Raw genomic sequence first — 15,509 nt, 5'->3', positions numbered from 1 at the left:
GACCCACGACCCAGGAACTCAAGCCTATTTGATCTGGGCTAGCACTCTTACAGGGTGACCATTTCTAGCTAGCTAGACAGAAGGTACCCTACTTCTTTAAGGACAATTGACAAAGACATTGCGGCTGAACAAAGTAAACTGGGCAATAAGCACTCCAATTATACTGAGACACAATCACAATCCCTCCCGAATTTACCACCACGTCGCTTTCTGATTTCTCATGGAAGTAGAAGCATTCCTCAGGCATGTGCGAAAAAGCTCAGAATTTTACCACGATCACAAGGTGCCACTGCCAAGGGATGTCTGCGATCGAAATGATGGTGCTCTTCCCCTCTCATTCAGGCTGGCCAATGCCACAGCACTGTGTTTTAGGACACTGCCTTTCTAAAGACAACTTTAGCAGGAGTGGAAATATGAGTGGGAGCGCTCAGGCCATTTAAAAGTTTTTAAAGAATGAATGAGCCAAATTCCACTTAAGTGATTACATTCTTGCAGGTTAAAAATCGGTTCCCATTCCAAATGAAGGTACCCGTCTTTTTCGTGTCCTGGCCTAAACTATTGCCTAGTACGTATACGATAGACTGAAACCATTCCTATGAATGAAGAATTCATTTTCTGTTTTTTTTTTTTTTTCCTAAATGACAGACTTTTCCTAACATGCTTTTTCTCGTGACCACAGCTGACATCATTTCCAAGACCATGCAAGATTCATTCTCCTTCTCACTTCATTTAATACCCATGCAATCTTTTGATTCATACTTCTTACTTCCTCTCAGGGTACATCCTCCACTAAAGGACAAACTGACGCACTGAACAGACTCTTCAGGACCTATCATGTAGTTCTCTCAGGAATGAGGCACCGCTTTTGAAACAACTACATTTCAGAGAGCGCTAGCTCATCTCCCTGCACTGCTGTAGCCTGAGACAGCACTGAGGCAGTTAATTTGCAAAGAAAGAATTTCTCCTGACTCACATTGTTATCCCAACACTCCCCGAATTCCTCAGACTGAAGAAAAAAAATACAGAAAGAACCCCCTGCCGCCCCAAGAAAGCATTCTTCGTCAGAGTAGCAAGTTCACTTTAATCAGTGGAGGCAGCTTAAACCCAAGTTCATGGCAGATCTAAGCTGCCACAGAAATGTGTTTTGAACAGAAACGTTATGGGAAGCTTCACAAAGTTGTTCTGTGATCCTAATATGAAGTAATAAGCTGTTTACCCAGCATGACTGTACTGGGATTAATTGACAAAGGAGGGGAGATTAATTGCTATTATTTCCCTGTCAGCTTCACTCCACACGCACTCACTGATCTCACAGACTGCTCCCAGCCTTTCACTGTGTTAATGTGTCAGAGCTACCTCAGCTGAGACAAAGTCCTTTAGCAACAGCAATATCCAGAAGAGCAACCTGCTTCTAATCCCCTTCAAGTACTAATGAACCCAAATTTGATGCAACAGAATGAACTCTAGCACTCCTTTGCCCATCACCCTGCGTTTCTGTCAGCTTTTCTGCCCATGAGCACGCTAAGAATTGGAAAGGATTAAACAGATCTGCAGTTTGGCAAAGCACGATGAAATTCTGAACTCTGTGAGGGTGCTGGGGCACCGAAGGAGGAAAAGGGAACAGGACACATATGTGAGTGGGAATTCTGACAAGTAGGATAAACTTTAAACCATCTCTTTGGACAAGATCTCAGTTCATGAGTACAGCATTGTAACTACCCAAGAAAGTAGCAATAAAGAGCTTAGATAACAGCCTATTTTCAAAGACCTCACCTACAAAAGCAAATTTTTCTTGGCCTAGCGTAAATTAGGAATCCAAAGAAAACAAGATAGGCCAGAAAAGCCCACAAAGAATTCAGCCCAGGTACAAAAGGTGTTAACTAGGTGTTGATTTGAGATTCCAGGAGTGAAAGCACCTGTGTAAGAGGTCTTCCCAGGAAAGAGCTGGACAGAGTTACACCAACATAGTTCAACCACTGTGACCACAGAAGGAAACCAGAAAACTTTCCCATGCAATAAAGGCCTAAGACAGTCTCTGGAATGCTGCTACCTGCTGTTGCAAGAAGTTAAAGGGACAAGGCTTCTGGCTTCAAGTTTTTCTTTTTCCCACGAGATGGCAGCCTAGTAACACTGTGGAAAGGTTACATCCACCTCAAAAATATATAAATACAAGATTCTGCTGGGGACCACTTTTCTTATAAACTACTTTTTGGTGTTAAATTGCTCAAAACAGAGAGTACACATGGAATTTAAAGATGCAAAAGACTGAGAACGAATATTTTCAACTAAGATGAGGTTTAGTAAGTTAGCAGTGTACCTTCCCAACAGAGCTGATGTGCAATAATCACTATCCCCTAGTTTCTCAGCTAGAAAACTGAGACCCGTTAGGGTCAGGCAGGGCATACGTGTAAGAATCTAGACTCCCCATTCCCTTGTAAACAGAGAAGGCTTCATTTGCTCGCATCACAAAGACCTTTTGACCTCCTAACGTAGCAGATTACTGCCTTCAGCCAAAAATCACTGGCTCTTATCATCCAGGGGTGTTAAGGAATGGAGATGTTTTACAGATGTTTTCAGTGCTGGTGATCCAATCTGCTACAGTCAGTAGCTTGTGACAACCAGAATGTTAAGCACCCCTTTTCTTATTTGAAGGTTGGTTTTGTTCACCTTCATAGTAGGTGTATAAAAAAACCAAACCCCACAGTTCTCCCAGTGAACTTCCACTCCAGCACACAGATCCCCTAGATATTCTGATCTTAGGGTCTTCTACATAGCTGATCTTATCTCTCAAAATCTAGTTCATAGCCTGTCAACTTACTTGACCAAAATCACATAGCTTTCCCATGGCATTTGAGCCCTAAACCGCAGGCATCCCGCTGCACCACTACCGCACTCCCCACAGTTCATCGCAGTCCTGCTCAGCAGCCTGGGCTACCCAGCCCTGGAATCCAGTCCTGCAGCCGGGCAGTAATGCAGCAGCTCAGCATTAGGTAACCAGAAGGACCTGATTCCAGCCACCCCCCTTCACCAGCATTACCTGAATAACCTGGCAGGCAATGACAAAGGAAGCCATCAATAAGGTCCACGCAGAGCCCTCCATTCTGACACGGCTGGGACTCGCACTCATCAATGTTAGTAAAGCAGGTCTCCCCTTTAAAGTGAAAACACAAATAGGCATCTTAAGTGCACACACATCAGTGAAGGAAATAATCTGAATGACAACTGCATTCATAATTTTTTGCACTTCTTTTCTGTCATTTAAAAATGCAAAAGCATTTCTTGAACTATAGCATGTCCCTCCAGACACTCTGGAAAATAGATACTATCACCGAAACAATTAGGGAAAATGAAGTACGGAAAGGTCAAATGATTTTCCAGTGTCATGAAAGGGAGCAGTGGCAGGATCAGAACTTCTGAACCATTCCCATCTGTGCAATAGGGGACCAAACTCTCATTTTTCTCTCCAAAAAGAATGAAGTATTATTGTTTAGCCCCTCCTACTAGAGAATTTCCCTAGCTGTTAAATCCAGCCTTTTATACATATCTATATACCAGGGAAAGGGTGGTATTTCAGTTGAACATCCACAGAGCTTCTAGCTCCAAGAGCAAGATATCAAGAACCTCCTCTTCTCCTACCCGCTCTGGTTATACAGTTGCTGTCATGAGAGTGGTCTCATCAAGGAAACAGGTAGTATAGTTATCTGGGACTCCAGGGAATTAGTTTCCTCTGAGGAGGAGTTTCACAGATATCCTGTAGGGATGAATTCTGCGGTATGCATGAGAGAGAGACAAAGGGAAACCACCTGGGCATCTGCATAGCCAGAGGGCATTCATCAAAGCACTGGGAAAGCACATAGGCTGTTGCCTCAACCTTGAGACAGGCCTGCTGGACAGAGGATGACATTCAGACAGCTGTCTGCAATATATTCATACAGTATGTGAACAGAAGCACGCTCCTGATGCATCAGGCTGCTGCCCCCTCTGAAGTACCAGTCGTTAAGTGATTGTTGTTGCACAGATAATATTGCTCCATTCCTCTCTACTCAAACCATGCAGCATCTATCAGGTGCAGACAGGATGAACCTTTACTGCATAGCTCACCTGCAAAGCCTGGCTGGCACGAACAGAGGAAACCAGCTGCTTGGCTGTAGCTGAAATTAGTGGGGAAGTCAGGTCGTGTTCCATAATAGGCTTGGTTGGATCGCTCAAAGCATAGGCCTCCGTTGTGACAGGGATCTGTCGCACACTCATCCACATCCTCTTCACAGTGCTGTCCTGTGTAACCTGCCAGGAGACATCACTGTCAACATCACGAACAACTTCACTGGAACTAGTCTCTCAAACATTGTGGCTGCCTTGAAGGTGAGAATAAGACGCAGAAGACACTGCGGCTCATCTAGTAGGGAGTCCCAGGGCCCTCCACTTTCTCCACTATGTCAAATGCAGGAGCCAAATTATCAATTTGCAGGAAAGCCCTACCTCATGATAGAAAAACACATGATGGAAAATGGCAGAAAAGAGAAAGAAAATTCTATGGTTGAGAATCAGGGTGCATTTCCCAGCAATAAGGTCAGCCGGATTTTGGGATGGCCTGTAAAGGGCAGCAGTGGCAGCCTCACTGTTTCAGACAATGAAAAAAATCACACTGGACCATGCGGTATGATCATTAATTCTTTACTTCTTCAACATGACAATTTAGCATGTGCTCTCCATTGTGGTGTGCCGACATGCCAACATAGCAAAACAGATTTCTAACCTACCTGGCCAGCACGCACAGCTGTAGTTTTTGATTCCCTCCACGCACGTGGCACTGTTCAGACAGGGTTCAGAGGCACACTCCAGGATATCCAACTCACAGTGGTCCCCCTCGAAGCCTGTGTCACTGCAGTCACAACGGTAGCTGTGGGGCAGCAAAACAGAGCAATTCATAAGCTCTTAATTTGACTGCAAATTGATGGCATCCCTTCCCTCCAACGTGTCGACCGCACCACACAGCTTGGTGTCGTTGGCAAACTTGCTGAGGGTGCACTCAACCCCACTGTCCGTGTCGCCGACAAAGATGCTAAACAGTGCCAGTCCCAATACCGACCCCTCAGGAATGCCACTCGTCACTGGTCTCCACGTGGACATCGAGCCGTTGACTGCAACTCTCTGAGTGTGGCCATCCAGCCAATTCCTTATCCACCGAGTTGTCCATCCATCAAATCCATGCTCTCTAATTTAGAGACAAGGATGTCATGCGGGACAGTGTCAAATGCTTTCCCAGTATGAGGAAAGAGCAAACGGAGCTAAGCTGTCCATCCTCATACCCACTTGTGGGGCAGAGGAAAAAGACAGTTCCATCTGCACAAACAGGCCACACTAATGATGGAGCAGACAACCCTCAGCAGCCTCTGAGTTCACACCTTACCTGTGAAAAGGTAAATTCAGACACACTGGTGTGTTCTCGGCAGTTGCCTTTGCTGTTCAGGCTCTGCAAATCACTTCCCTTTGTATCTGATACGTCAGCTGGAAGCAATAGCAGGAATCTTCTCCTGCCTTCCTTTAAGCATCCTAGGAGTTCTGCTGCTGGGAAGGGCCTTCTCGCTTATTGCCATAAATCACTCTTACTGCCACTGGGACCACTGAGATGTACAAAACACTAAATCCAATCCCACCACGCTGATTTCTACTCTAATTTTCACAGGTTACACTAAGTAGACCTTTAGATCAGTCCTGGTACCTAATTGCCCAACCAGCACTGATTTCTCACCTGTTAACGAGGTCATGACATGTCCCATTGTGCTGGCATGGCTGGCTCACACATTCATTGATGTCCACCTCACACTGCATCCCTTGGTAACCTGGTGCACAGGTGCAGGTGTAGAACCCAACATGATCAGTGCACAGAGCCCCGTTCTGGCAAGGGTCTGAATCACATTCATCTATTTCAGCATCACAGTTCACACCTTTGTTACAAAACAGAGAAATACCTGTGTTACAAATCCGGAAAAGTATATCTGTGCTGCCTGGACTTCTGAGCTGGAATCACAAAAGCCGTGTTATCAACCCAAACTGGCTAGCATAGTGATTTGTTCTAATTTTGCCATAAGAACATTGGGAGCTCATGAACAGTATGTGATTCTTTAAAAATTACAGGTCCTGTAATTTTTATTTGCAAACAAAAGGATTTTAGTCTTCTATCAAAACTAGTTTCCAGTATTTGCGAAGCTTTAGTCTCTTTCATTCAGGTTTGCTGAAGCAGCCAATCAGTCAGCACTTCACAAATAACATCCATTTTCTGAATAAGCTGTAAAATCTTGATATTACATACAGCTCTTAAAAATCTAATGATAGCTGCTCTGGTTTGGGATCCTTTGAGGGCAGGGAGGACAGGGATGGGAAGAGAAGAATCACACTGCTAGTCAGTGTTATTTAAACTTTTATATACAATACAGCTCTTACAGTTTTAGTTAGACACGGTACTCTTCGCTTGTGTTGCGTTGCTATTAATCAGATCCAGTGTTCTACATCAGAGGCAGTTGCGTTTTGGATATGGGAAAAGTGATCTCTACCTGCTTCTCCAAAACATTGTTCCATTTGTTTAAATAATACTTGTAACTTGCTTTGAGATACCTAGGAAAAAAGCACTAAAGCAGCGCAAAACGCTAATTACAGTGATGCTAGATATTAGTAAGTAATTGTATTATGACATGCTATTAAAAATTATGTGTTAGCTCCAATGCTACTAGTCAAGAGTAACGGCAAGTCACGCATTTTTGCTCCAAAGCCTCAACTTTCCCTAACAGAATAAGACCTCCTGCGTGACTCCTATGCAACTCTCTTACCATCCTGTATTCTACCTCTTTGAGTTGTCTGTGGCCTGGCATCGCCTCCAAACCTTAGTCATTACAGTGGCACCTGCCAATCCATCTAATCTCCCCTTCTTGGCAAAGGCTCACCACACAGTGGACATGGCCATCCTAATCCTGACGGAATGTGGGCCCCCTAATCTGCTGGTTCAAACCCGTCAATACCCACGCAAAACTTCCTTCGCCCAAATTCCAGCTGCAAGCACCAGGAAACAACCTGGCCTTGCTAGCCAGTGGTGCTAGAACCTCTGGATGAAGCACTAGATCACAAGGCAAAGCCTCATATTTGACATCAGAATAACCTGGAGCACAAGCTCCTCCAGCTGCCTGGGTCATGTTATCACTTCCTTGGCAGGGGAATCCCACAATCCTGAATTGAGGATTCAGCACAAAGACAAAAAAGAAACTGATTTGCAAAGATAGAATTATGCTTGATACTCAAAATCAGTAGTAATCTTAAGGCTTACACGAAATTCTGCTTTTTTTTCTCCTTCATCTCTGTTCATTTTTATCAGAGAGTGAGTCAGCATCAGGGCCTGCATTCCTGATGTTGTAACTTCTCCTCATTCCATGGTAATCAGCAGCATTCCTTCACAGCAACCTAACTCTTTAAACACTTCAGGCTGTGACAACGAGGTAGGCTGAGAAAGTTCATGTGCTAGGTGGTACCAGGCAGACATGGGTGCAGTACTACTGCATTCCGCTCTGATAAGCAGGGCTGGAGAAAGGAGAACCCCCCACTGCCTCCCTCACAGATAACTCGCTGGTGTAGATTACTCTCTGAGTCACCATTAGCACAGATGCTCAAGAAAAAAGAGATACTTATGTCACATGCCAAAAAACATTTGCTGGTTGTGAAAGAATTGAAAAAGAAATCTCCAACTAAAAGCCACTTTATTCCAAAAAGACTATGTCCCTCAGAGAAATCCTGCAGGACAGGACAAAGAACTACAGGCCAGATAGGCAGAGATAAGTTATACCTGGAAACACTACGTATACATTTCCTGATAATCAATCTCTCTTCTTGTATACCTCCCTTAATTTCATACTGAGAGCTAATCACATCTACTTTGTATCTAGTACTGAAGTCTCAGACAGCCCACCCACTTCCACTCTTAGATCCACGTCTCTCAACATCCACACCACCCCTGGAAATCAAAGCCTCAACTATTGCCCAGAAGCCACAACCACAAGCCCTACACCATTATTCACATACAGTACCAAACACTCCAGAAATATGAGTCGTGCAACAGAGACTTAGTCTCACAGCTGTAGAACAGCAGCTTCTCAGGACAGCTACTAACAAGACACATCAGCAGCAGGCAAATTGTGGAACTACATGAACAGCGAGACGTAACCCAACCACCCGGCTAGTACACGAGCACGAAAGGTACCTGTGTAACCGGGGACGCACTTGCACAAATAGTGATCCATCTCATTCAGGCAGGTGCCATTGTTTTTACAGGGCCGGGACGCACACTCGTTGATGTCTATTTCACAGTTGTATCCTTGGAACCCCGGCACACAGAAACAGCTATACTCATTCACCCTGTCTCGGCAGATGGCTCCGTTCTGGCAGGGGTTGGAGGCGCACTCATCAATGTTGTCTCTGCAGTTGGCCCCGGTGAAGCCAGGCTGGCAGATGCAGGCATAGTCCCCAGGACCCTCGACACACGTCCCGTTATTTAGGCAGGGGTGGCTAGAGCACACAGAGCTTTCTGTTTGGCAGCCTTCTCCATTCAGTCCTGTTTGGCATTTACAGGTGTATCCATTTACGCTATCTACACATTCAAAACGAGGATCTTTACAAGGGTTGCTCTCACACTCATTAATATTAACGTTACAATCAATACCTGTGAAGCCAGGCATACAGATGCATTCATATTCCAGGAGTCCTGGAGTCCCGCTGCAAATCCTATGGGCAGGACACTCATGTTTAACGCATGCATCATAGAGTAGCTCACAGTTTACGCCCATGTAGGCTACAGGCTCCACGGGGCAGCTGCACTGGTAACCCACTTCCAAATCCTTACAGCTCCCACCGTTTTCACATGGGTATGAGGAACAGCTGCTACCATTTTCAGAGCATGAAGTTCCTGTTGAGAAAAGAGACTTTTTGTTAGTCAGCATTCATAGACCTAAAGAAAAAAGTTCTTCCGCCGATCACCACATACAACTCTTGAGATTGCCCACCTAAATTCCACGCTGCAAGGGGCTGTTCTAGCCATTAGCTCAGAAGGATGCTGGAGAATCAAACATTTACTATAAAGAAGACAACACAACATGTCTTCATGTGATGGCAATCAGGAATTTCTTGCTAAGTCAGGTGACTAGATGCCTGTTTTTTAAGAGGCACTCACAAACCAACCATTTTACTTGTGCTTGTTGATCCCCCCTGAGGCATGTTGAGAGCAGTGAAACGTATCACCTTAAATCCGTTCACAAGATGAACTTTGTGTAAAATTCAACGATCCCTTTCACCGGTAGGGCACAAGACTTGGGCTTTGAAATCCAGAGAAGCAGATGGCATGTTTTAAGATATTGGCTGTGGCTCTTAATGTCCCAGCTGCTCCTTCTGGGGATATGATTTTTTTTTTTTCTCAGCTAATCCACTAGTGATTTGAAGACGCTGCCATAAACAGTCAACCCAAACTCCAAACTGGCACACTTCACACAGTCTCTGATGACATGGAGCAGCTCAAACTTTGATAATCGCTGGCCAGGCACCCTCTCCCCCCAGGTTAGACATGTAAATTCACACAGCAGGGAATTCTTAGGTGTCATAAGCATAGCAAAGAAGAGCAGAGACTGATGAGATTCACTGTACTGATGTCATTTTTAGATCCAAACTCTCAGTATGTGCAGAGCCAAATCACTGGTCTAATATCCAGATACCAGCAACTGTTGTTGAGACCAGATTCCCCTAAACCTGGGAGCATTTGGGTGTGATCAATTTATTCACACCCAGCCACAATGCCTTGCTGTCCCAAAACCGGCAGTGTTTAAAAGGCTTTTGCCCCATTAAGCAACTCTACCATCCAGAAATGTGATAGGATGTGCTCGTGGGACTGAAAATCTAATTCATATAAATGAGATTATACAGGATACATGATATAAAAACCAAAAAAGTGTTCAATTTAGATATTTGTCAATGGAGCAGAATGGAAGAATAGGAGGAACCCTCATTTATTTTCCAAAAGAAATTTCAAATTCACTTTGTGAAACAACCTGGTCAAAGGGCAGAACAGCCCAGGGGAAAGGAGACAGGTGCCTCGATATTAGAATTAGGATATATGCCCTGGGCTCAATGACACAATTATACACTTTCCAAAGGAAAAATCCCCCAAATGGTATAAAGGGACAAAGGCAATGCAAACACAGAACTTGTCCCTTCACAAAGGCAGCAGTCATTAGCCCCTCATCCCACTGCAGCTTTCTGACATCAGAGTTTTTTGTTCTGCTCTGCTCCAGGATACAGAGGGGAGAAGCTGTGGGGCAGAGATACCCCAGACTGATTCCTGCATAAGTGCTATGAAACATCCAAACTTGGAAGTAACTCTGCAAACAACTATACAGCAGATGTTTTGAAAATGTCTATGAAAAACGGCCACAAAGCAGAGGTAAAACTCATGAAATAGCAAATGGTATCTGAGAAATGGCTACTGCTTCTGGTGAGACAATCCTGACTCTGCCTAGCGTTGGAAGTCGGGTAATTGCTAGCATTTAACCTCGGTTTTAGATGCCGTTGTGTAAGCAGCTCTTTGTCCTTTTTGCTGCCTTCTGTACGTAACTGCGGGCCAGCTAGTGACAGGAATCAGTCTGGGAAACTCCCCAAAACTGCAGGCAGAGAGTGGGCAGTTACTCCGACACTACCCACAGCTCACCACCCTTGGCCCTCACTGCATTACTGCTAGTTGAGAAATGTTGCTTCAACGTGCCGTGCTCCGTGCTAAGGATTTGCCAGGATCACACACCACAGCATCGCTTCTCAGCTGACCTTACACATTCTCTCATTCATGCCATCGTTATCCCAGCCCATTTTTGGTCATGTTTGCCTTGCTCTGGTGCACCTTCTACACACTCGGTAGTTAATCTGTGTCAGTGGTTTTCTATCAACTCACTGCCCCATCAGCTCCTCAGTCTCTTTGTACCTGAAGGTGGAGGCATCCGACTTCAGGGCCTGAAAGGGATTTAGAGGAGACTTTGGTTTACAAAAGCCTGCCCCTGCCCTGACCTCCCCCAAATTCCTCCCACCAAAAGACTGTAGTGTTTCTAAGTCTTCTTTTCAGAGGGAGCGTTGATGGGGGAGGGCGGGCGCTCGGGGATTTAGAGGGCCCTTTCTCTTCCCAGCATCACCTCTGTGGCCCACTCCTCCCTTCCTCTCTCATGTGATGCTGGGGAGAGTTGCTGAGCATTGCACTGTCCAGCAATCTCATTATTCTGCCATCAACCCTTTTATTCTCAGATTCCCAGTCAGGCAGAAAACAAGGATGACGGAATCTGCCTGGAATCTCTGTAGCAATTAGAGTGGGAGCCCAGGAAACTATTCGCAAAAGAACTTCACTAGGCAGGAGATAGCCTTTGTACGCTTAATGAGTAACCAGTCCCAGCCTGCACTTTCCACAGGCCAGGAGCACAGTCTGTGACAAAAAAATAGAGACGAAGTCCAGTGCATGTTCAGAACGACTTCCCCAATTTGCAGCAGACTCCATCTGCAAAGAACTTCACATTTCGACAGAATCACCAAGCACTGCCAGTGTAGGCAGGCGGAAGAGATTTCAAAGGCTACTTGCATAGTTTTCTGCTTCCATTATAAGAAGATAGTCTAAATGCTTCTTGTAAATAAAGATAAACATCAAATCCCTTTGCTATTTCCTGTCTTATCCAAAGTTCTTTCACAACAGACATACCTTTTTCTACCTTATTTTGGCTCATCATATGACTGCAATGCTCAATAATCTATATTAGTCATTAATGCCTGTCCATTGCAAAAAGATTCGGTGACAAATACGTGGCCCCGTAGTCACACACAAACTTGTAGACGCAACCGGGCTGATCTACAGACAGATACCAAGTCAAGCAAACACAAAGCTTCGCTAAAAACTCCAAAGGCCCTCTTGGCTTACCAAAGGGCAGCAGTAACAGGGGGAACTCCAGTCTCCTCTGAGCTCACTGCCATCATGAACAATTGCACTGTTAACTACTTACGTGTACTCACAATCTGTGGTGAATAACTAGTTATGTACAGGACTGCATAGAGAAAAGCCGAATTCCTGCACCGCTACTGTACTAGTTTTAGCTACTTTCTATGACCAAATATTACCTTAGTTACGTCTAAAAGCAGTACTTCAGCAGGACCTCATTTTGGAGGAAAATGTTCCTTTTCTGGAACAAACATCCTGAAGTAACACAGCATTGCTCATAAGGCACGCATGGAGCAGGCTGAAAAGACTGCAGTGTAAATCGCAAGAAATGAAACAATATCTAACTTCAAATTATCCTGTGAACTGCAGCTTGCAGAAAATTGCCCACGTGCTTGCCCTGCTCGGTGGGGGTTACAGGCGCATTAACAACACTAACTCCAGGATTATATCATATACTCCCCTGTATATAGCCTGCCTATACTAATACTGGAATACCTCCCAAGGACAAAACATGCCACTGTGTAAATATAGTATAACCCTAATATTCATTCAGTGGCAGCACTAAACTTCTGGCTAAATAATTCGCCACAGATGAGACACTAATTCAAAACCGAATCTGTTACAGAGTGATGTCAAAAAGGGGGATTTCAGCAGCGAGAAGCGAGTACAACACTTGTGACGTCGCCAGGATGTTAAACGCCAGGAAATTCTGCAAGAATTCAGTGTACTAAATGGATATCAAAGACTTAGACTACCACCTAGCTTGAGAAAGAACACGTATGACGTTTTTAGCTCTGGTTTTGTCATTCTCATCCATCAGTCCTAGGGCATACAATAATTCCTCTGAATTTTGGAATAGATTATTATATGGATGTGAATAGCAAATGAATATGCACCAAATGGTAATAAGGCATAATGAATATATTAGCTTTTCCTGCTGCACAATATACCAACCATGAAAACATGTAATTCAGTCTATGCTGTTTCATGAAAACAGTGAAAATCAGGTCAAAGAAGTCACTGAATGACAAGGGTTTATAGTTTTCCACTAACGTAGTTGTTGCTAGATTAACAATGACATTCAGGATTTTTCCTTTACTTTCCACAAGAAGAATATGAATCAGTGGTGCTTGTAAGTGAAAAAAACGTTAAATATATATATATATATTGCAGTCATACCATCCTGCAACCCTACTCTGAAATGAAACTGGAGAAGACTACAGTTTCTTTGAAGAATACGTTCCAGGCATTAGGGGTGGATTAGGAGGAACTTCAAAGGCTAACAGAGTCCCATATAAAGCACTCACTGAGCTCGGTGAGGACAGGTCTGGTTTTACACTTTAAAGGAGCTGACAAAGATTTTCCTTAAAAGATGAGGTTTGTGACCTTTTGTATCACTTTAAGGCAAACAAGCTGCATCACCAGGCTTTGTCTTAATAATTGGCTTTAATAGTTTTATACTTTATACCTTTACTAAATGATCTTGTCAAAGGGTAGTTGCAACAGTGAGTTTTCTAGCCATAAAAAGAGAAATCGGAAATTAAGGAGATGCTGGGCAATCTGAGATGCCCCTGGCAGTGCTTCACTGTCTCTCTCCCAGAGAGTCTTGAGGAATCTCTTCCTTCAGTAAAGCGGGACAAGATGCTGTTGGAGGTTTTCAAAAAGCTGTAGCAAGGTTTGTCTTTTTCTTTAAAAAACAAACAAACCCCCTCAACTTTGTCTGTTCTCTGTTATCTCACACATGTTGTGAAATCTCAGTGGTAACTTCCCCCACAACATGAGTTGACTGGAGTAACTTCTTTCACAGCCTCCCCTCTCCATCCTGACATTATGCTAGCACTGCTGGCAGAAGGTTTTATTAGAGACCAATTATGAGTTGCTAAGACAATACACAGGACAAGGAGCTTCAGTCATTTTATTACTTCACCGCTTGCAAGATGCTGCTTTAGCATTACTCACTGGCTTCTATTTTTTGGTTTTGCTTTTCACATGTCTGTTTTTTCAAAGTCTTGGGAAACTATCATACAGGATGGATGCCCTCAAGCCGGGGATACACCTGACCAGGGAAGACTCAGTGCTTCACTGATAACTACCTTAAAGGTGCTCTTAACGGTCACTTAAAATTCCAACAGGGAAGTGGCAGCATTGGGGTTATCAGCCCAGCAATTACCTTGTTTCCTTCATACTGAAGGACAATTCTGAAAATTGATTAATGTTTGGTTTTGTTTTTAAATTATATTTAATGTGTTATTCAAATGGAACAATACAATTTCCACAAACACAAAAAAATTCTAAGCAGAGTCAGCGGTACTTACTGAAAATACACATCTCCGAATACCTGTTCCTGCGTCTGCACTGCGCTCAGAGGACATTTTCATCTTTTCACTATCTCCTGTGTACAATCTCTCAGCAAAACGCTCACAATCACAGACACAACTACCAGGAGAGTCAGGATACCATAATACTATTTCCTGGCCTAGCAAAAACTAACGTGAGCATGGGCAAACCAGTTCCACTTTGTGTATCAGTTTTCCCAATAAAGAAAATAGTTAAGGTAGTTCACAAGTGTCCTGTAAGATGAAATTATTCCAAGCCTTTAATACTTTATATTGGAGGTATTACAGAATTAGAAAGTTAGATTTTTCCAGTCTCTAAGACATGGAGGTGCTTTATTTCAGCACATAATTGAAATACTACAACTCTCTAGCAGAAGGAAACACCATCAAAGAAAAGGGTGTATTTTATTTCTGGATTCCCAATGACAATACGAAATCTATTTCCCCAAGTTCTAGGTTCTGAAAACTTGCCCAATTTTACACCTTGCAGCTGTGGCTTTGATCAGTCCTAGATGCCTGAATCATCTCGGGAAGCAGAGAATACCCAGCAGGAGAAGGTAGGCTCTAAAGTGGTACAGGACGTCAGATTGGGCACTTTACCCAGACTAATTACGGGAACATTAATGATGAAAGGAATTGTGTCTTTCCTGTCTTTGGGTCAGTCAGAAGTGGGGCTTTCTGAGACAACAGGATGACAAAAGGATGAGAATCAAGTCTGCATATGTCCAACTTTTCTCATCCCTTCAGCTTCTCTCCCCCAGAAAATCAGCACAATCCATATTACCGACAGTCCAGTTTAAAAAAAAAAAAAAAAGACAGAAAAACAGAGGATGTAAAACACCAGATGGAAGCTGCAATGCTTTGAAGGGGTGACCAGGCTACACGTATGCCCAACAGTGTTTCCCCATGACACGAACTGAGCAGAGTAAAGCGATGTGCACTCTTCTCCTCAAGAACCTCTTGCTGTGAAGAATTCCCAAACAGAGGAGGAAAGAGTTTACACAACGCAGCTCCTAGCGTAGCACTTTTGTTTTCTGTTAAACAAGTTGCAACGGATAGGACTCTGGCATATTCCCCTCCTGTTTTAGTGATATACTTTGGGCAAAGACTACTTCATGCTTAGGACTATTTATTTATGTTTCCAAAATTATGACCCAGTCGTGATGTATTAAGTACCT

General features: G+C 43.8%; 1 protein-coding gene across 24 annotated transcripts in view; it reads right to left on the bottom strand.

Annotated features, from left to right (window-relative positions):
- The window catches only part of CRB2 (crumbs cell polarity complex component 2), an 80,498-nt gene that overhangs the window by 26,476 nt on the left and 38,513 nt on the right, over positions 1-15,509 (bottom strand). For 21 of the 24 annotated variants that reach the window (XR_015703661.1, XR_015703662.1, XR_015703663.1 and 18 more), the window contains 6 exons: positions 8,246-8,947; positions 5,753-5,948; positions 5,090-5,215; positions 4,761-4,900; positions 4,102-4,284; positions 3,038-3,151 (listed from right to left, as the gene is read on the bottom strand). Coding sequence is in view for 18 of the 24 variants with exons in the window: in XM_087752722.1 (XP_087608848.1) it covers positions 3,038-3,151; positions 4,102-4,284; positions 4,761-4,900; positions 5,090-5,215; positions 5,753-5,948; positions 8,246-8,947 (1,461 nt within the window). In the remaining 6 variants the exon portion in view is untranslated. Of the gene's footprint in view, positions 1-3,037; positions 3,152-4,101; positions 4,285-4,760; positions 4,901-5,089; positions 5,216-5,752; positions 5,949-8,245; positions 8,948-15,509 lie in introns of those variants that run through there. The other 3 variants (XM_087752725.1, XM_087752728.1, XM_087752726.1) reach the window with 3 other exon arrangements.

The sequence above is a fragment of the Nipponia nippon genome, unplaced genomic scaffold, assembly GCF_047370975.1.
Source record: "Nipponia nippon isolate SJK-2023a ecotype South Korea unplaced genomic scaffold, ASM4737097v1 scaffold_16, whole genome shotgun sequence".
Lineage (NCBI taxonomy): Eukaryota > Metazoa > Chordata > Aves > Pelecaniformes > Threskiornithidae > Nipponia > Nipponia nippon.
Note: the sequence above shows the minus strand (reverse complement) of the source record. Positions and strands in the feature narration are given on the sequence as shown.